General features: G+C 47.7%; 2 protein-coding genes across 2 annotated transcripts in view; both read left to right on the top strand.

Moving 5' to 3' along the window:
* LOC308484345 (zinc finger protein 213-like) overlaps positions 1-21,835 on the top strand; it is a 144,493-nt gene that overhangs the window by 2,193 nt on the left and 120,465 nt on the right. Inside the window, exons 2-6 of the mRNA XM_081019221.1 lie at positions 846-1,472; positions 15,059-15,140; positions 15,371-15,453; positions 16,343-16,469; positions 16,902-17,183. Of these exons, the coding sequence (XP_080875347.1) occupies positions 1,059-1,472; positions 15,059-15,140; positions 15,371-15,453; positions 16,343-16,469; positions 16,902-17,071 (876 nt within the window). The 5' untranslated portion in view covers positions 846-1,058 and the 3' untranslated portion in view covers positions 17,072-17,183. The remainder of the gene's footprint in view (positions 1-845; positions 1,473-15,058; positions 15,141-15,370; positions 15,454-16,342; positions 16,470-16,901; positions 17,184-21,835) is intronic.
* LOC308484169 (uncharacterized protein) overlaps positions 2,888-21,835 on the top strand; it is a 136,319-nt gene continuing 117,371 nt past the window's right edge. The window contains exons 1-3 of the mRNA XM_081018861.1: positions 2,888-3,885; positions 4,202-4,328; positions 6,168-9,015. Of these exons, the coding sequence (XP_080874987.1) occupies positions 3,811-3,885; positions 4,202-4,328; positions 6,168-7,912 (1,947 nt within the window). The 5' untranslated portion in view covers positions 2,888-3,810 and the 3' untranslated portion in view covers positions 7,913-9,015. The remainder of the gene's footprint in view (positions 3,886-4,201; positions 4,329-6,167; positions 9,016-21,835) is intronic.

Here is a 21,835-nt window from a genome sequence, read left to right as displayed (position 1 = left end):
TAAGAGGGACATGAGAGAGAAGTATATTAAGAGGGACATAATTATGAGGGAGAAGTATATTAAGAGGGACGTAATTATGAGGGAGAAGTATATTAAGAGGGACATTATTATGAGGGAGAAGTATATTAAGAGGGACATTATTATGAGGGAGAAGGGGATATTATGAGGGACATTATTATGAGGGAGAAGTATATTAAGAGGGACATGAGGGAGAAGTATATTAAGAGGGAGATAATTATGAGGGAGAAGTATATTAAGAGGGACATGAGGGAGAAGTTTATTAAGAGGGACATAAATATGAGGGAGAAGGATATTAAGAGGGACATGAGGGAGAAGTATATTAAGAGGGACATAATTATGAGGGAGAAGTATATTAAGAGGGACATAATTGTGAGGGAGAAGTATATTAAGAGGGACATTATTATGAGGGAGAAGGGGATATTATGAGGGACATTATTATGAGGGAGAAGTATATTAAGAGGGAAATACCATGAAGCTTCCCTTCTCTCTCTATTCATAAATCTCTGTATGTCGGCCATTTTCCCTCCCTAATTCTTTATTTGATGGAAAGTCCAGTTTCTGAGGCGTCCTCCAGGGCAGTTCCACCCAGAGGGCCTTGCCACCGTCCCCTCGGATCCAGAGCAGGAAGTCCCCAAGGGATGGTGGCTGGAGCTAGACATGGGCCCTGCTGCTCACCAAGCCACCCAAGCAGAGATGGCTGGGTTGGGGCGAATCTCTGGACTATGAAGTGTTGTGGGGAGGGACCCCCACTGTTGCCTTGGCTCCAGATTACACGCACTTGTCATTCACAGTTATGACTTCTCCCTCCCCCTTCCCCCCCCCAGACATCTTGGAGTCTGAGCTGTGGTGCAATCCAGCCCTGGTTCCTAGCAAGACTCAGCCACGCTTCCTCAGGAAACATTCTTCTCCTCTTCATCTTACAACAGAATAGTGTGTTTGATTCATACGATTTTCTGCACCTCGCATTAGTACCCACAGAACTTGGCAGAGGACCAAGGGGCTCCTTCCGATCTCTTGGAGACTTCCGGAGAGCCCAGATGGATGAGCAAGACTCAGCTGGCCCTGAAGCAGGAAGAGGCCATGCCATGGAAACGGGGAGCAGTGGGGAATTCTGGGAAAACTCTGTGAAGAAGAACCCAGGTGAGGAGGACACCCCTTGCTCAGAGGTGCAGAGCCAGCAGCTCAGGCAGTTCTGCTTCCAGGAGGCCAAAGGACCCCGAGAGGTTTGTAGCCAATTCTACCACCTTGACCATCAGTGGCTGAAGCCGGAAAGGCACACGAAAGCTGAGATGTTGGACCTGGTGATCTTGGAGCAGTTCCTGGCTGTCCTTCCTCTGGAGATGGAGAACTGGGTGAGGGAATGCGGAGTGGAGACCAGTTCCCAGGCGGTGGCCCTGGCCGAAGGTTTCCTCCTGAGTCAGGCAGAGGAGAGGAAGCAGGCAGAGCAGCAGGTGAGAGAGACCTCCCAAGGGGCTCCAAAGAGGAGGGAGAGTATTCCCAAATCAATTCCTAATGGCCTATCCTTTTTTGGAAAGCATATTATTATTATTATTATTATTGTTAATGACACCCATGTGGCTGGGTGCCTTCCAGCACATATAAAAGCATAAGAAGACATCAGATGTCTTCTAAAAGTTATGCATTTTCTTATCTCCTTCTCACCTGATGGGAGGGCATTCCCCAGGGTGGGTGCCACTGTGGAGAAGGTCTTCTGCCTGGTTCCCTGTAACTTCACTTATCACAGTGAGGGAATCAGCAGAAGACCCTCGGAACTGGACCTCAGTTCATGGAGACGCTCCTTTGGGTATACTGGGCCTTTGAGGCCGTTTATGGCTTTAAGGTTCAGCACCAACACTTTGAATTGTGCTGGGAAACGTTCTGGGAGCCAGTGAAGATCCTTGAGGACCAATGTTTCATGGTCCTGGCAGCCAACCCCAGACACCAGTCTAGCAGAAGCAGGAAGCAGCTTTCACCTCTGTCCCCCGAAAGCGCTTGCCTCTGCCATTCCTTCTCTAACCCTTCTCCCCATTCTCTGTTTTGAATCCTTGTTGCTCTTTCAGAGGAAGGATCCTTTGGCAGAAATGGGTCTTGAGTCTTCTGAGGCAGAGAAGACTCCGTTGGATGCCAGAGTGAGGCCTCTGGGTAAGGAGGAAGGAGTGTTTTCTCCCTTGTTTTGTCACATTCTCGTGGTTTTGAAACTAATCTCTGAGTTCTTTACATCTTTTGGGGGAGACACCTGGAGCCCAGAGCTCGGGGGGGGGGGAGATGTATTTTTGCAGAATTATTATATGTTTATATTATATTATATATATATTATACATATATTATATTATATGAGCACAAATGTACTCAGCAGGGGAGACGTTTATGATAGTAATTTGATTAGTTTACAATTACAGTCCAATAATAGCCTCCTTATAACAATGTGAAATTACGAAATTACAATGGTTTGATGATTTTCTTGATTTCTCCATTCCAAAATCTTATTAATTTCAATTACACTCCTGTCAAGATAACCATCCTTTATACAACAACTGCAGTATTAATGACTTCCATTCGTATGGAAACATCAAATAATATATAAAACTACGAGTGAGGCACTCCAGTGATATCCTTACTCTTCCTGTGTGTGGCAATCTTTCTGTTCGTGATGTTATTTCCTGTCCTTGTAAAATGTTTTATCTTTTCCTGGTTGTTGCTGTTCTCCATCATTCCTTGGGCGGAACTAATATCCCATTGTGGTTTCAGAAATTCTCCATCGCTCTGTCCTGTGCTTCGTTGTTTGGCAACTTTAACAGCAGCTGCAAAAATCACACTATCCCAATAAATAATCAGTTTTTGCCATTTTTCTTCTACACCTGGGAAAGAGAGGGATCTGTCAGAATTGCAAATGACTCAGTAATGAACCTTATCAGCTCCCTCACAACTTTCAGATTCCTTACATCCCTCTGTCTGGCCTAAGATAAATGCGCATTTATCCAATTAAATTAAATTCCAAGTCCTTTTAGCATTAATCAGTTCAGTCTGTATATAATACAGGATGGGGAAGAGTTAGCTCTAATTTTCCATCGTAAACATTTTGTAAAATAGAGCTTCCCTCCCTTTTTCCTTTTTGTTTTTACACACACAGTTCCATTTGAAATTATATTTCATATCTGCAGTCCAGTTTCATCCCTGCTCACTTGTACATAGATATTTTCAACTAGTATTCAATCGCAGGCTACCAATTCATTAATGTAGAGAAGAAAACTTTATATAAAGAAGCCATAGGCTCCCCTCCCCCCACTCACTGTCTTTTGCAGCAAATGAAGTTTATTCTCAAATTCAAACCTTAAAGACCTTGCAGCTGGTTCAATTCCGCAGTTTATGATCTCATCTCTTCCAGCAACGCCTGTACATTAGTCCAAATTGAGCTCTAATTGACAGGAGAACCTCTGCTTCTTAATGGCAGCGAAGGAGGGTTTTCGGCAGGCAAAGGGCTTTTGCACTCAGCGCCTCCCTGCCTCTCGCAATCCATGCCGGAGCCGGAGCCTGGTACCGAGACAAACTGGGAGTGAAGCCCGTTCCCCCCTGTCCCTGGGGGCAACTTGCAAGGAGAATTACCCTCAGTCATCCTTGTTTTTCCTTTGCCAACGATCTCCCGCTGCCTCCATTAAAGCAGAGCGGAACCGGAAGCTAGCAGGGGAGACTTGGACAAGCCCCATCTGTACTTAGAGATGCAGTGTTTCACCTCTGAGAGAAGCAGGCGCTCACGGTTTCCACTTTCCTTGGTCTCTCCCAGGTGACGGAATGATGCCACCAAGACCTGCTCCTTCATCTTTTCATGGTGGTGGAGGGGAGGCAGCAGCTGTGGACCCAGATCAGGTAGGGGGAAGGAGCCTTGTGGGGAAGGACTGCTTGGATGCAGACTGGCTGGACACAGTTGGATGCAGAGGAATGGTGGGAGGAGCCAGAGAAGAGGGAGCCGACTGGGAGGAGGAGGAGGAGGGGTCTGAAGCTGGAGAGGGAAGAGGGCTCAGGGAGCAGAGGGAGTCTGTGGCAGAGAGCAGCCCAGACTCCGAGGCAGAAGCTGCAGCAGGAGAGAGGGATGAGGAAGGCAGAGAGGGGTCTGGCCGCTGTAGAAAACAACAGAGCCAAGTGAATGTTCTCTAAGAGGACAGCCTTTTTCCTGTTCTGTTAGGGTCCAGTGTGCTTTGAAGATGTAGCTGTCCATTTCACAGACGAGGAGTGGGCATTGCTGGATCCTGACCAGAGAGCTCTGCATCAGGAGGTCATGGAGAAGAATCGTGGGATCTTGGACTCTCTCGGTAAGGCTCCCTATTGGATCATCCTATCTGTTTTGTAATTCAAGACATCTCTCTATGTGGCGAACCTCTGATATTTCAATGGGGCTCAACAGCGCCACCCACAGCACCTGGGATGTTAACACTCCCACAGCAAACCTTGGATGGATGGCTATTGATTGTTTTCCCTGTGAATATTCTTCCTCCAGTTCTGTCGTTTAAAACCATGATCAGGCTGTCTGAACTGCCCAGGCCTTCTTAAATGTAGGATTCAGAGTGATTTGGTGTTTTGAAGTAGCTTCATTCAAGTTTCCTGCTTTTGTTCTTGCTTCTGGCTCTCTCTGGTTGACCAAAGAATCGCTTGGCATTGGAGATGGCACAGATTCCACGACTGAACCAAACAAACTCCATCCCAAGACAGAGCCAGGCTTTTTGAATCTCAGGCAGTGAACCCTGTGGTAACAATAATGATAATTTTATTATTTTTACCCTGCCCATCTGACTGGGTGGCCCCAGCCAACAAATAGAAAAACATAATCAAACATCAAACATTAAAAACTTCCCAATACAGAGGTGCCTTCAGAAGTCCTCTAAAAGTTGCATAGTTGTTTCCTTGACATCTGATGGGAGGGCGTTCCACAGGGTGGGTTCCCCTATCGAGAAGGCCCCCTGCCTCGTCCCCTGTAACTTCTCTCAAAAATGTAACATTTAAGTACAGTGGTACTTCGGGTGAAGAACTTAATTCGTTCCGTAGGTCCGTTCTTAACCTGAAACTGTTCTTAACCTGAAGCACCACTTTAGCTAATGGGGCCTCCTGCTGCCACTGCGCTGCCAGAGCACGATTTCTGTTCTCATCCTGAAGCAAAGTTCTTAACCTGAGGTGCTATTTCTAGGTTAGCGGTGTCTGTAACCTGAAGCGTATGTAACCTGAGATACCAGTGTAAGGAAACTTGAATAATAATAATTATTATAATTATAATTATAATAATACTGATATGACAAGTTTCTGCTGCATTCTGTGATGTTGAGAATTTAAGAAAACATCCAAATTGGTTTAAGGTGATGCACATCATCATTAAATTTTTAGCCACTAAAGAAATTTAAATTTGGCAGCTGCTACACACATTTGTTCAATATACAAAATGTGTTTTTCAGCACACAGAACTTCATTCCCCTACCACAAGGTAGCTGACTATGACCAAGTCAGTCCAGAGTCAATGTTCCCAAATATTTCTCAAGCTCTTACAATTTGTTTAGATTTATTACTGCATATTGAACAACGTAGCATATTAAATACAGTTGTACCTCGGGTTAAGAACTTAATTCATTCCGGAGGTCCTTTCTTAACCTGAAACTGTTTTTAACCTGAAGCACCACTTTAGCTAATGGGGTCTCCTGCTGTTGCCACTGCGCCGCCGGGGCATGATTTCTGTTCTTATCCTGAAGCAAAGTTCTTAAACTGAAGCATTATTTCTGGGTTAGCAGAGTCTGTAACCTGAAGCATATGTAACCTGAAGCATATGTAACCCAAGGTACCACTGTATATCTTAATTTTGAACAGGGAACTTTCCCGCTTTGGCCACCTTTAAAATAATAATGAAAGCACATTTTATTTATGAAGATAGTACGGATCCATATTTAAATTTGAACAAAATGACGTTACTGTACTTTTAAAAACTCGAGAGAGAAAACATATAATATTCAACTTGATTTGTATACAAAACTAGACATTTTTGCAGAACAAAAGGAACATTATAACATCTAACTCCCTTCGGTTCTTCCCCTGTCCCAAGCATTAATTAGCATTGTTCCATAATTTGGGGCTGCACTTCTTCCCGAGACTCTAATCCTTTTGCCTCTTAGTTTCAGGTGGTGATGAATTGGAAATGAAGAACAAGGGAGACTACAATGAAATCCACACAGTGGAGGATCCATATCAGGATTCAGACTGTGGAGAGAGCTTCAGTCAGAGCTCCCATTCCATTTCCCATCAAAGAAATCCCCTTGAGAAGAAACACTACCACTGCTTGGAGTGTGGAAAGAGCTTCAGTAACAGCAACGATCTCACTTCCCACCGTAGAATTCATACAGGGGAGAAACCCTATCAGTGCGTGGAATGTGGAAAGAGCTTCAGTAAGAGCTCCCATCTCACTTCCCATCAAAGGATTCATACAGGGGAAAAACCCTATCAGTGCTTGGAATGTGGAAAGAGCTTCACCAGGAAAGAAAGTCTCACTTCCCATCAAAGGATTCATACAGGGGAGAAACCCTATCAGTGCTTGGAATGTGGAAAGAGTTTCACCAGGAAAGAAAGTCTCACTTCCCATCAAAGAATTCATACAGGGGAGAAACCCTATCAGTGCATGGAATGTGGAAAGAGCTTCAATCAGAGTTCCCATCTCACTTCACATCAAAGGATTCATACAGGGGAGAAACCCTATCAGTGCATGGAATGTGGAAAGAGCTTCAGTCAGAGCTCCCAACTCACTTCCCATCAAAGGATTCATACAGGGGAGAAACCCTATCACTGCTCGGAGTGTGGAAAGAACTTCAGTCACAGCCACGATCTCACTTCCCATCATAGAATTCATACAGGGGGAAAACCCTATCAGTGCGTTGAATGTGGAAAGAGCTTCACTCGGAGGGACCATCTCACTTCCCATCAAAGGATTCATACAGGGGAGAAACCCTATCAGTGCATGGAATGTGGAAAGAGCTTCAGTCAGAGCTCCCAACTCACTTCCCATCAAAGGATTCATACAGGGGAGAAACCCTATCATTGCTTGGAGTGTGGAAAGAGCTTCCGTCAGTGCTCCCAAATCACTTCCCATCAAAGGATTCATACAGGGGAGAAACCCTATCAGTGCGTAGAATGTGGAAAGAGCTTCACTCGGAGTGCCAATCTCACTTCCCATCAAAGCATTCATACAGGGGAGAAACCCTATCAGTGCGTGGAATGCGGAAAGAGCTTCAATCAAAGGGCCATGCTCACTTCCCATCAAAGGATTCATACAGGGGAGAAACCCTATCAGTGCTTGGAATGTGAAAAGAGCTTCATTGACAGACGCTATCTCATTGCCCACCAGAGAATTCATACAGGGGAGAAACCCTATCAGTGCGTGGAATGTGGAAAGAGATTCAGAAATTGCTCAGATCTCACTTCCCATCAAATTATTCATACAGGGGAGAAACCCTATCAGTGCGTGGAATGCGGAAATAGCTTCAGTCAGAGGGCCAAGCTCACTTCTCATCAAAGAATTCATACAGGGGAGAAACCCTTTCAGTGCATGGAATGTGGAAAGAGCTTCACCTGGAAAGAAAGTCTCACTTCCCATCGTAGAATACATACAGGGGAGAAACCATATCACTGCTTGGAGTGTGGAAAGAGTTTCAGTCAAAACCAGGTTTTCACTTCCCATTGTAGAATTCATACAGGGGAGAAACCCTATCAGTGCATGGAATGTGGAAAGAGCTTCAGTCATAGTTCCCATCTCACTTCCCATCAAAGGATTCATACAGGGGAGAAACCCTATCAGTGTGTGGAATGTGGAAAGAGCTTCAGTCAAAGCAACAATCTCATTTCCCATCAGAGAATTCACACAGGGTAGAAACTATTTCAGTGCCAAGAGTGTGATCGGAGGGATTTATGAAAGTCTGGTCTCATTTTTAAAGTTCTTTTAAAAAATAGAATTGGAGCTCTTAAAAGGACTGGCTGAAAAAGCTAAAATCAAGACAGGTTTGGACAAGTTCGTTTCTCCTTGAAGGAAAATATTTCTTCTACTCTGAGCCACTTAAAGAGAATTGGATTCCTGCAAGACAACCACTCTTATCTGGACACCTAAATTGCTATGTCCTCTTGGACACATTCTTTCTTTTTTCTGTTTTATGGTTCCTCTCTTAAAGTAATTATTTGGTTTATTTGTTTAATTCGAATCTTAATTTAATAAATTGGATTTTATGTTAAACATGTGTGTTGGGTATCAGGCTGGATGGAAGAGGGAGGGCTGGAAAAATGCAGGAAACGGGATCTCTTGTGAAAGAGTTATTCTGTGACCTTGACAAACTGATAAGGTGCCGCTGGAAAATAGGCTGCTTTGAGAACAAGGGAGAGGGAGATTTTGAATATGGCAGTTCAAAAACAGTTTACACCAGGCCTGTGTTAAATTTGGAGAAGCTATTAGCCTGAATTGATAAAAATAATGAAATGGAGACAAATTTGATCACTAAAGTAGAGACACTGACAAAGAAAACAGAAGCACTAGATATCTCCATGAAAGGAAAGGAGGAGAAGTCTGAAAAGCTGGAAGACAAAAAATGGAAATCAGAACAGGAGACGCTTAGGATTGATGTGGACGGTTTGGGTGGAAGATAAGAGGCAATTGCAGGCGCTTTGGCGGTTCTTGAGATGAGACAGAAAGCCCAGCCTCTGAGACGGAGAGGAGGGAGGAGAGCAGGATTTTAGCAAAGGTTTGAGCGGAGAGGCTGGGAGTGGAAGAGGAATTCATGGAAGAGGCGCCACCCTCCTCACAGCCGGGGGGGGTGGCTTTTGGGTAGAAAACCAATGTGAATAAATCCCCCAGTGCCACCCCCTGGCCGGTCTTCCTGTCTCCCTCTCCCTGTGCTCCCACCCTTCCCAAATCAAAGTCCCAGCCAGCAGCTGCCCCCCCAGGCCTTCCTCCACCCATCTTGGGGCCTCAAGGCATGCGGGCAAGTAGGATCCTAGAATGCAACAACTGATTGGCCTGCAGGAAAAGACCAATCAGGCTCCAGTAGGGAAGCAGAATCTGTTAGGATATTTCTGTTCCTCCTTAAAAAAGGGAACAGGCTGTTTTGCGTCACATGCCTGTTTACTTCCTGCTCACTGGGAGTTTCCGTTTTGTATATAGCTTTTGTTCTGGCTGTTTTCCTTGACATGAATGCAAGCAGTCATGTTTTTCCTTTGTTCTGACCAACATTGAATAAAGCTGTAAATATGCTCTCCTGGGTGAATCTTCCGTTGTGGAAACTTTGCGAGAAGGGCGTGCATGAGTCTTGGAATGCGTCTGAGGGTCGTGTCGCTAATTGACTGATGCGGATCCAACGGGAGACAGGAGATCGTCTGGAGACGACGTGGAGGCCTGATGCCTCTGTCTCCCTGGCAGGATCCCAACAGAAACAGCCAATCAGATGGGACTCATTGTGTAAATAATGTATATAAAAGCCTGAGGTTTGGGGGGCAATTAAATCACTGTTTTACAAACTGCAATAAAGAGCATGAAATCACTACAGGACTCTGAACATATTTCACTGGCGATGAAGGTGGGATCCTGCTGAGCTGTCTGACGCGCAAAGCACACAGCTGCCAAGGCAACACAGCATCACATCGCGCATCCAGGCTACAGCTCCAGGACCCAAGGACCCAGAATGGCGACAGACAACCGCTTCATGCCGTTCAGCCCAGCCTCAGGAGACTGGGAAGGATACACCACCCGCTTCCAGTTCCTCCTGAAGGCAAAGGACGTCATGAGACACAGCCAAGAAGAGGGCAACCTTCTTCAGCATCTGTGGAGAAGAAACGTTCAAGATCGCCTGAGCCCTCCTCGCTCCCACAAATATTGCGACACGATAATAGAACGGCTGAAGGGGCACTTCTCGCAACAACCCTCGGGGGTAGCGTGTCGAAATGCCTTCTAGGCAAAGCGGCAGGTCTCCGGAGAAACCATAACCAGGAATGTGACCTCCCTCTGCCAGGCTGCTCGGCTCTGCAAAGTCACAGAGCTGGAGAACATGCTTGGCGACTGCCTCGTGGGCAGCCTGAGGGACGAGAAGCTGCATTGGCACCTCTACGCCAAGAAGGACCTGACGCTCCAGGCTGCCCTAGAGGAGGCTTTAGCAACTGAAGCTGCCGAGAGGTCAGCGCAAGGATTCCAGTCAAACATGTCGTCCCAACCAAGGATCCACCATGAGGACCTCACCGACGACTCAGAATCCGACCGGGAGGACGTACACTGAGTGCAGCAGCGCACATAAGCTGCACGCCCACCATGACAGCCTCGTCCGGAAGACGGGAACTGTGCAAGTTGCGGGGAGAGCCACGAGCAGAGGACTTGCCATTTCCGCAACGCAGAATGCCGACAATGCAGAAAAGTGGGACACATCACCCGGGTGGGCCGTGCCTGCCCTGCCCGACGCATCGAACCAGATGGCCAACCCAAGAGTCCCAGGCCCCGTGGTCTGACACACCAAGGCAACTCGACGGAGATCACAGACTGTCAGGTATACCAGTTGCCTCATTCTAATGCGGAAATAATTTACATTCAGGCACAGATAGGGGCAGCCCCATTCCGCCTGGAGCTTGATACAGGCTCACTCCTGTCCATAATCTTGGCGCAGACGTTAAGGAAATTGTGTCCCATTGGCGGCTCCAAGTTTGGCCAGCCCCATTCACCCTCCGGGAGACTTCCACAAACGCAAGGTCCCCACGATGGGGGTGGGAACCTTCAGTGTACAATATCGAGGGCAGAAGTGGAAGTTGGACTTGATTGTGGCCAAGGGGCGCTACGTTAGCTTACTGGGGTTGGCGTGGTTTGGGCCACTGGGGCTAGCCATCACCGGGGTGAACTGCACCAGCTCCCACGTGGACGTGGATGCCATGTGCAAAGAGTTTCCAGAGGTTTTCGATGGGGCATTGGGGTGATATACTGCCCCGCCCCTCCGTTGGCCTACAACTAGACCCCGCCATACGACCCATCAGGTTCAAGGCCCACCAGGTCCCGTTCGCCCTCAAAACCCCGCATTGGCGAGGAATTAGACTGGCTTGTGGAGCAAGGAGTGCTCTAGCCCGTGCCTAATGCCCCCGAGAAACCCCAATCATCACACCCGTCAAGCCCAGTGGCTCAGTCCACATCTGCGTAGACTACAAATGTACCATAAACAAGGCCCTTACGGCTCATGCATACCCGGTGCCAATGGTCAGCCATGTCCTCGCCACCCTGGTGGGTTCTAAGAGTCCACCTGATCAGGGACAAGGTGAGGGCTATATGCGACGCCCCTGCACCTAAGGGTAAGGCAGAACTCCAAGCCTTCTTGGGACTATTGAACTTCCAGATGATTCCTGGGGGGAAACTGCAAGGAGGGGTGGGCAGAGGAATCCCAAGGGGATAGCAGAAGGGTGAGGCCCATAGAGCAGGAGGAGCAGGAAAGGGAGGCAGAATTAGGAAGTCCAGAAGTGACCGAGGCTGAGCAGCGTCCAACCCAACGATCCCATCACAGCCGGCAGCCCTGGAACAAGAGCCAGAACCAGGAACCCCTACCGAGAGACACCCAAGACCACAAGGCATACATAGGTGACTGGCATACCTCAACGACTACGAATGCTAACCTTCTGGGCGCAACGGGAACTTAGAGGGGAGGGGGGTTATGTACTAAGCTTGGATCCTAGAACAATAGGCAAGTAGAATCCTAGAATGCAACAACTGATTGGCCTGCAGGAAAAGACCAATCAGGCTGCAGGAGGGAAGCAGAATCAGCCAATCAGACGGGACTGATTGTGTAAATAATGTATATAAAAGCCTGAGGTTTGGGGGGCAATTAAATCACTGTTTTACAAGCTGCAATAAAGAGCATGAAGTCACTACAGGACTCCTGAGTAGATTTCAGAGAATCTAATGCATCTTTGATTGGGATTGTCCAGCAAGGAGATTGGAGATGGCTGCCAGTCAAAGGGTAGTTTAAGACGGGGGGGGGGGGGAGAGAGCTCCTTGTGAAAGGGGGGGGCAGTTTTGGGAGACATTCCAGCCATGGCATTGGCAGCCAGAAGAGGAATCCTGGAAGAGGACACTCCAGGCTCATCTAGTCCAACCCCTGCAATTCAGGAACCCCGGTTCTTAGTCCCGCCAGCTTGCTTGAACTGGGCAACTCAGATGCCTGGAGCAGCGCCCCGGTGGAGAGCAGCCTTGGGTCGCCTCTGGGGCTGGCTGGACCTTTTGGACGGCTGTTTCCATCCCCCCTGCCTTCTGCTGGCAGGCCCGGTTGGGAGTTGTAGTGCAAAGCCCATTGAGGGTGCCTGGTCCTGGATGTGGTTTTCAAGTTGGAACTATGTTTTGTTTTTGTTTTTTTTAAAAAAATAATATTTATTGATAATTTCGAAATTACAAGAAAAAGAAAAAATGAAAAACAACACTACAATACAAAAAAGAAAACAATAAAAAAAGAGAAAAGCACAAAATATGAAAACCAATACAATACAGCAAAAGAAAGTAAAAAAGAAAAAAAACCACAAATCCCAAATTGCATATCCATAATTTCCATTTGCTTGTTTCATTGACCTCCTCACGCCTCCGTTTTTGTGTTCTAGTTTAGTAATTATTTCAGCAAATTCTTTCCATCTTTCTCAATTTTTGTTATAAAATGTATCTTAACAATTTAACCTAATAATTAACTCAACAAATCCTTACCATCTTTCCCCATATTCTGTTATTCAAATTACCTTAATTTATTTAACCTTATCTTACCCCTAAGTGCCTTAAGACTTAAATCTTAAATTTCAAATATACATAGCTCCTGATATCATTTCTGCTAGAGTCATATAGTTTCATTCCCACATTTTCCCTAATATTCATTAGCTGATTCTAAAATAAGAAATTTCCATTATAAATTCTCTTCCAATCATCATCCAGCGTCTCTTCTTCCTGGTCTCGGGTCATGTCAGTCCTTATTGTCCCTTCCATCTAGTCCATCAACCTGGAAGCCTTATGTCCGAGGCCCTTAAATCTCTTCCATGTCCCTTCTGCAATTCTTCTTCATCTTGTTTGTGCTTGCCCTTTTCCTTGTCTTTTGTTGGTCTCTGTCTTAGTTTCTTTCCTTTCTCATTGAGGAGTAGGTCTCTGGGGGATTCCAACCCAAAATTGTCTTCCTCACCCTTCATCCAACTCACCTGTTCCCCACAGTCCTCGATATAATCCAAAATGAATTTAAAATCAAATTTCAAGGTCTCTCCAAAGCTGGGAACCTCCTCATCTCCAGACTCCCCTTGGCCCAAGTTGGAACTATGTTTTGACCCTTTGCCGAAAGGAGATGCCACAAAGTGTGTGTCGGGAGGGTGTCTTTTCAGTGCCAGGATACAAGGTGCTCTCTTGACCTGGGAGCCCAATCCCTCTCCCCCACCCCTAGAAAAGGGGGTCTTCCCCTCATCCTCTCCTTGCAGGACCCCCTTTTCCTTCCTCTTTGCTCAGAGAGTCGGAGCCAACTCTCTCTCAAGGGACCCTGGAGCCAAACCCTTGCAGAGTTTTCCTCTGGCTTCTCAAGGAAAGGGTGGGAAGGAATACATTCTTGTTGCTCTTGAGATGTGCAGAAATCTGTTCCCCGCGGAGGGAGAAGCTCACCAGGCCCCCAAAGTCCCCCGATGGAGCAGCTCTGCACCTGCGCCACACCCCCTGGCACCAAGCTGGCTTCCTAGAGAGGAATAAAGGGAGGAGGCTCCCCAGAGCACAAGCTCCGCCCCCATCTGAGCTTTTGTCTCTGCTCCACAAGTGCTGCCTGGGGGCGCCTTCTGGGATCCGGTCAGTCGCTTTGGGGAGATGGGGGGTCCCAGGGCTGCAGGGGAGGGTCCCCCCAAGAAGACCCCTCTGGGGCCCTGGCTCCTGAGAGAGAGAGAGAGAGAAGGGAGCAGGGAGAGCTCCGCTTTGCAAGGGCTCAGAAGAACAGCCACGAGGGCCAGGGAGTCATGATGGGGATCCGTGGGGATTCTGCTCAGCTCCTGCAAGGGGATCCCCAAGCCAGGGCTAAGAGGTTCTGCCCCCCTTCTCTCTGCAAAGCCAGGGAGGCTGCAAGTAACAGGAGGTCTGCAACTCTTGTCTTGCTCCTTTGGGGAGGGGTCACTGAGTCAGGAAGAAAAGGGCCTGCAAAGGAACCCTGATGCGATTGAGGAATCAGCCACGTTCCTTAGCCCAGGTGGCAGCCAGATGGAAACATCTGGAGGCAGAAATAAAAACTTGGCCTCTGTGCTAAACAAAGTCCTTTCATCTCCCAGTGCGCAGTTAGACCCATGGAACTCCCTGCCACAGGAGGAAGAGATGGCTTGAGAAGAGGATGAGGCCCATTCAGGGAGGAGCAGAGGGCTAGCGATGGCTCCAGGCCCCCCCAGTGGGAGGCAGCCATGCTTCTGAAGGGGGAGAGAGTTGCCCTCAGAACAAAGACAGAAGTCTGTCTTCAGAATATGGGAATATGGTGCTTGAACTCCGAGTCTGGGCTGTGATTCAGACTCATCCATGCTGGCCCAGGGAACATTTCTCTTCTCCTGACTGTGTATCAATCTGGTAGTAGAAGAATGCATTTGCTTTACAGGATTCTCTGGCACCTCTCATTAGGACAGGCAGAACTTGGCAGAAGACCTAGGGACTCCTTCCGATCTCCTGGGAACAGAGATGGATGAGCAAGACTCAGCTGGCCCTGAAGCAGGAAGAGGCCTTGCAGCCCACCATGAGAGCAGTGGGGGATTCTGGGAAAACACTGTGAGAAAGGACGACACCCTTTGCTCAGAGGTGCAGAGCCAGCAGCTCAGGCAGTTCTGCTCCCAGGAGGCCAAAGGACCCCGAGAGGTTTGCAGCCAACTCTAGAAGAGGAGGGAGAGTATCCCCCAATTCTCTACTAATTTGCCCATCCTTTTTTGGAAAGCATCCGAGGAATGATATTGGACAGCCCTAAATTGTTTGCGTCTGCTCCTCCTTTTCTAATCCTTCTCCCCACTCTCTCTTGAATCCTTGTTGCTCTTTCAGGGGAAGGATCCGTTAGCAGAAATGGGTCCAGATTCCTCTGAGGCAGAGAAGACTCCCTTGGACTCCAGAGAGAGGCCTCTGGGTAAGGAGGAAGGAGTTCTAATCTGTGAATTCTTTTCATCTTATTGGAGAAGTCACAGAGGACCAAGAGCCCAGAGAAAGGGAGATGTATTTTTGCACAACTAGTATGTCAAATGGGTGCAAACGTCCACATTTACATGGCAACTCCTCCTTGTTTGAAGGCGCACCTGTAGTTTTCCTTCGGAGTGAAGCATGCGCTCTTGGCTTCCCACTTAACTTCTTCTCTCGCAGGAGACGGAACGAGGCCAGCAAGACCTGCTTGTCCATCTTTTCTTGGTGGCGGAGGGGAAGCTGCCCCTGTGGACCCAGAGCAGGTAGGAGGAAGGAGCCATGTGGGAGAGAGAGGATGTCATGGACTGGGGGACACAGAGGAATGGTGGGAGGAACTGCCCAGGAAGGAGGGTTGAAGGCTCAAATAGGCTTCTAAGCAGTTCACTCGCCATACCAAAGAGTGGCCAGGATTCACCCCATCAGTCCCACAATGGGGCTTTCCCCCTCTCATTCCCCTGCGCACCTTGGAGATGTCTATTTGGCTTCAGGAGGGTCCTCCCTGTCACAAAATCTTCGTGGCGCTTTAGCAGAAATGCTTAGAGTTTCAGGTTCTTCAGTGCAGTATATTTATTGTGAGCTCTATATCTACAAATATCTACAGGCTATAATACAGGAGCAGTTCATACAGTCAAACGGAGTACCTGGCTGCACCTTAAGGCAAAGAGGAAGACTCTCTCTCTCTGACCACACTCCTCTGCACCACCACCTTTACTGCTGGACAGGTTTCCCTTTCAAACCAAGGACAGCCAATCAACTGACAGCATTCTGACCCTGCACTTGCATAGAAAGTATTGCAGGCTGATTGCATCAGCCAGTTGCATCAGCTAGCAGACTCAAGCCTGCAGACTTACTATCTCACACAGCATTCTGGGATCCCAACACTCCCCACCCGGCAAGAACAGCACAGAGGGACAGAAGAAGGGATCCTTCCATGTGGCAAACGGGAATGTTTGTGCACAGGATTTGAAGAATGATTTGAAGAACACCAGTTTCTTAATGCCCTTTATTAAAATTCACAATGAATACCGGTAATTCCCTTAACACATCAAAATATGCATCCATAAAATGTGCAGGAAAAAAATCCAGTTAATACAGAACATCAATTAAGAGGCAGAAAACAACAAAGTGTAACAGTTCACCTTTTTCTTTTAGGGTACAGTGTGCTTTGAAGATGTAGCCTTCCATTTCACAGACGTGGACTGGGCATTGCTGGATCCTGACCAGAGAGCCCTCCATAAGGAAGTCATGGAGGAGAATCGGGGGATTTCGGACTCTCTCAGTAAGGCTTAATATTACACCTACCCCCCCCTCCAAGATGGCCCCCTTTTGCTCTTGAAGGGCTGGCCTGTCTGCAGTCCCCACAGCCTCCCATCAGGGAACCTTCATGGGGGCAGAAGCAGAGGAAAGGCCTCAGGAAAGCAGCCATGGCTCTGGCCAGATGCACAGGAGGAGGAGGAGGAGCGCTGACCCAAATTATGATCTATTCCTTCAATGCCTCCTTCACGTCATGACTGGTCTAAATCCTTTCAGGGTGTCCTTGGCATCAAAATGAAAGCCTATCTGGTGCCCGGAGAGCCTGGCGAGGAAAAGGCCCGCCAGGGGGATGTCCTTGCAGAGCCTCTCCCCCTCTGGGCCTTTCCTGCTCCTTCTGGGGTGTTTGGTTTTTAGCCAAGAGAAAGCTTGCTCTTCTTGTCTCCTCTTCGCCCCTCAGTGACTTCACACCTCTGGTGCAGTCCCTTCCCAGATACAGAGAGTGATCTGGGGTGTCGTGGAATCCTAGAACAGGAGAATTCTGCAGGTCTGCCCAGAACTCATTGCACCGAGTTCAAGGGAACTTCTTCCCTGGTAGTTCCTCTGGGGATCTCCGTTCGACCCAGCTGATAAAGCTCATCTTCCGGAATCGCCTCAACGTGATTGACGACCTGAGCCTCTGATAAGGCTCCAGGCACATTCCCCATTCAGCAGAGTTTCCAGCACAGGGAAGAGACGAGAGGTTTTTTTTTTATATATATAAATATTTTTATTGCTTTTTTTCCAGATACATGTATTAAGTCAGATATATAGAAGAAATAACAGAAAAAGAAAAGAAGAAGAAAGAAAAAAGAATCCATCCTTCCAAAACATTTTTTTCATAACCAACCGGACTTCCCCACATCTTCCTCACCATGCATTCTTTACAATAAAAAAAAAAAATCAGCAAATTATTACCTTGTTTCGTGCGTTTTTTTGTACATTCAAATAATTATATTTTAAGTTTAAGATACTTTTTATCAATTTACTTTTCCCTAAAGTAAATATAATATTGCTTTAAGCTTTAGTCCTTCCATAAATATAACTTAATTTCCCATATCACCAAATCTTATTGCTGAAGCTAGATTTTCCAAATCATGCAATTTCTTAACATTCATATAACTTATAAAATTTTTGTAAGTAATCCTTAAATTTTTTCCAGTCCTCCTCCATTGTTTCTTCTCCCAAATCTCGGATTCTGCCAGTCATTTCAGCTAGTTCCATATAGTCCATCAATTGCGTCTGCCACTCTTCCAGTGTGGGTAAATCTTGTGTTTTCCAGTATTTTGCGATGAGAATTCTTGCTGCTGTGGTTGCATACATAAAAAAGGTTCTGTCCTTCTTTAACACTTTCTGGCCGACAATGCCCAGGAGGAAGGCCTCTGGTTTCTTTGGAAAGGTATACTTAAATACCTTTTTTAACTCATTGTAGATCATTTCCCAGAAGGCCTTCACTTTTGGGCAGGTCCACCAGAGGTGAAAGAATGTCCCTTCAGCCTCCTTACATTTCCAACATTTATTATCAGACAGGTGATATATCTTAGCAAGCTTGACTGGGGTCATGTACCACCTATATATCATTTTCATAATATTTTCCTTCAAGGCATTACATGCCGTGAATTTCATTCCGGTGGTCCATAACCTTTCCCAGTCCTCAAACATAATGTTATACCCAATATCCTGAGCCCATTTTATCATGGCTGATTTGACAGTCTCATCCTGTGTGTTCCATTTAAGCAGCAAGTTATACATTCTTGAAAGTACCTTAGTCTTAGGTTCTAGCAATTCTGTCTCTAGTTTCGATTTTTCCACCTGGAATCCTGTTTTTTTGTCCATTTTAAAAACCTCTTGGATTTGAGCATAGTGTAACCAATCTCGCACCTTATTCTTTAATTTGTCCTGGCTCTGCAGCCTCCAATTGTCTCCAATTTTTTCTATTATCTCCCAATATTTTGGCCAACCGGCTTCCATATTGGGGTTTTTTCGGGCCTTAGCCTCTATTGGTGATAGCCATCTCGGGGTCTTGTTTTCTAATAAGTCTTTGTATTTAGTCCAGACAATAAATAATGCTTTCCTGACAATATGGTTTTTGAACATTTTGTGAGTCTTTACCTTGTCGTACCACAAATATGCATGCCATCCTAAAGAATTGTTAAACCCTTCCAGATCTAGGGTGTCAGGGAACTGCCATCGGAAGGAAGGGAAGTGAAAGGGCTCACACAGGTTGGGAGAGACTCAGCAGCTGAAGAGGGAACCAGTAGGGGGAGAGGAGCTGGGCTGAGGGAAAGGGAGCTGGAGGGATGGCTCAGAGACACTTCCAGCGAAAACAGTGGGGAGGTTTCAGGACCTCCTGTAGGGACACCCACTCCTCGCCGGAAACTGTCACGCAGAGAGTCCAGAAGACGTGTTTCCGTTAAGGAGCTTTTATGTTGGAAGCGATTCCGAAAGCAACCACTGTCGGAATCTGCCAGCGACTGACGGAGCCATGTTTAAGGGGCTCCGTTACAGACAGAGGTTTGCAAACTTGACCAAACTCTGAGGGACTAGGATTTTACACACAAGCAGCTCATCGTCCCATCACAGCATTCCGACAGTCTTCGTGAGCAGCTTGTGCAGGAGAAGGCATCATGAGCAACCCAGCCGGAACCGGAGAAGCAGGAGCTGGAGCGGGTCCAAGCCTGGAAGAAAGGTACCGGGTGTTGGAGGTCCAGCTAGCGTTGCAGACGGCGAGGCTTGAGGAGAGGAGGGCTCAGGATGCAGACAAAAAGGGGAAAGACACCCAGCTCGTCAGAAAGGTACCAGGATTGGTGCAGAAGTTTGGGGGGGAGCCCAAAGACTATCATGGCTTTCGGACAGAGATGCAATATGCCCTCAATCTGCAGTTTGATGAATTCCCTGACGAGGAATCAAGAGTGGCTTTCGTGATTGGGCATCTTGAAAAGGGGGCGAGAGACTGGGTTAGACCCCTGATGGCAGCGAATAGTGACGTCCTAAAGGACACGATGAAGTTCTTTCGCGCCATGGATCTGATGTTTTCCAGCGATATTGAACAGGGAGTGGTCCGCAGACAGTTAATGGCTTGCAAACAGGGGAGCCGATCTGTCCGTGAGTACTGGACTGAATTCACCATGTTGATCCATAAATTGGGGTGGGATCTATCGGCGGAACCCATTCAAATGCTTTTTGAAGAAGGGCTTTCTTCGGCTGTGAAAGACGAACTTTCCCGGGCGCCCAGGGCGGAGTCTATGGACCAGCTGACCAAATCAGCGCTGACCATAGGAGCGCGCCAGGAGGCGAGAGCATTGGAGAGGCGGGAAGGGAAGGGGGAACGTTGGAAGGAGTTCCGCATTCCAGACATTCCAGAGCCAACTTTCCCGCCGGCAGAGCCGATGGAAATCGGAACAGCGCGCGCGCGCGCAGTTTCAAAGCCCAGTGAGGGGGGAAAGAAGGAGGGAAAAGGCGCCCGGAAATGCTATCTCTGCCAACAGCCAGGTCACTTTGCCAGAGTCTGCCCCCAGAGGAAGGAATGGCAAGGGATGGTAGGAGCTGTGGAGGGAAGAGAGGAAGAAATACCGAAGCAAGTAAAAGCCAACGCCTGGCTGCCACCGTCGGGGCACAGCAGTCAGGCCAAAGAGCAGTGAAAGTGCCCACGCCAGAACCTCCTAAACCCGCCCTAGTGATAGAAGTGGCGCTAGAGCTGCCAAACGGACACCCTCTAAAGATAAAGGCGCTGTTGGACTCAGGCAGCTCCTGCAATTTCATGAGCAAAGAGTTTGCAGCTGAACACCAGATACAGACGATCCCTTTAAGCAACCCCCTGCAGGTGACCACGATCGATGGCAGGGAGCTGTTGGGGGGAGAAGTCAGCTTGCAGACCGTCCCAATGATAATGAAGGTGGCAAGGCACACCGAACTGATAGCGTTTAATGTGGCCACCTTGGGAGGAGCTCCCATTATATTGGGGATGAGCTGGCTAGCGTTACATGATCCGCTGGTGGGCTGGCATCAGAGAGTGGTTTCTTTTGGTTCAGCACATTGCTTAGAACACTGCAAAGAGGGAAAGGGTTTGGCAGGGGCCCAAGCCACCCTAGCAGGGACTGAAGTAACGGAGAACGTGAAGGTACCACGACAATACGCAGATCTCCGCGACGTCTTCAGCGAAAGGGAAGCTGACCAATTACCCCCGCATAGACCCTTTGACTGTCAAATCAATTTACTCCCTGGGGCACAGCTCCCTGTAGGCAAGCTGTACGCCATGTCAGACAGAGAGATGCAGGAGCTAAGAGAGTTCATTGACAAGAACCTGAAGAGAGGGTTCATCAGAGAGTCCAGGGCGGTGGGGGGCAGCCCAGTGTTTTTTGTGGATAAAAAAAACACGAACAAGCCGAGGCTTGTGTGTGACTTCAGGGCCTTAAATGCAGTGTCAGAACCAGTGGCTTTCCCTATGCCCAGGATTGACGACATTTTGACAAGGGTCAGGAAGGGAAAGATTTTTACTAAACTGGACCTAAGGGGGGCGTACAACCTGATACGAATAAGGAAGGGGGATGAATGGAAAACCACCATGTTCACCCCTTTGGGGGCATTTGAATATTTAGTTATGCCCTTCGGCCTACAAGGAGGCTCCGCGTGCTTTCAATCGTTTATGAACCACGTCCTGGGGCCTTTGCTTTACAAGAATTGTGTGGCCTTCTTAGACGACGTGTTGGTGTATTCTGAGAATGAGGAGCAGCATGTGAGAGACGTCAGAGAAGTGTTGAGCAGGCTGCAAGCCAACCAGCTGTGGGTGAAACTGGAGAAGTGTCAGTTTCATACCAAGGAGGTGGAATTCCTGGGGTATCGCCTGTCAGACAAGGGATTGGCCATGGATCCCGGCAAGGTCCAGGCGGTGCTGGAATGGAAAACACCCAAAACAAGGAAGGATGTGCAGAGGTTCCTAGGATTTGGGAACTTCTATCGTAAGTTCATCCGAAACTTTGCCCACCTGACGGCGCCCATTACGGACTGTCTCAGCAGTAAGAAGAAGTTCGTTTGGACTGAGGAGGCGGAGCGAGCATTTGAGGAACTAAAAAGGGCCTTCGCCTCGGAACAACAACTCCTGCATGTGGATTTACAAAAACCGATGAGAGTGGAAACTGACGCATCAGACAGAGCGATTGGGGCGGTGCTTCTGCAGCCAGGGAAGGAGGAGTCAGAGTGGAGACCGTGTGCCTTTTTTTCGCGAAAGCTGAACAAATCCGAGAGGAACTACACGGTGTATGACCGAGAACTACTAGCCATTCATGAGGCGTTCCGGAGATGGAGGCACCTGCTAATTGGCGCACAACATAAGGTGCAAGTGTGCACTGACCACAA

Source organism: Podarcis pityusensis (genome assembly GCF_964106645.2).
Source record: "Podarcis pityusensis genome assembly, chromosome: 8".
Classification (NCBI taxonomy): domain Eukaryota; kingdom Metazoa; phylum Chordata; class Lepidosauria; order Squamata; family Lacertidae; genus Podarcis; species Podarcis pityusensis.
Note: the sequence above shows the minus strand (reverse complement) of the source record. Positions and strands in the feature narration are given on the sequence as shown.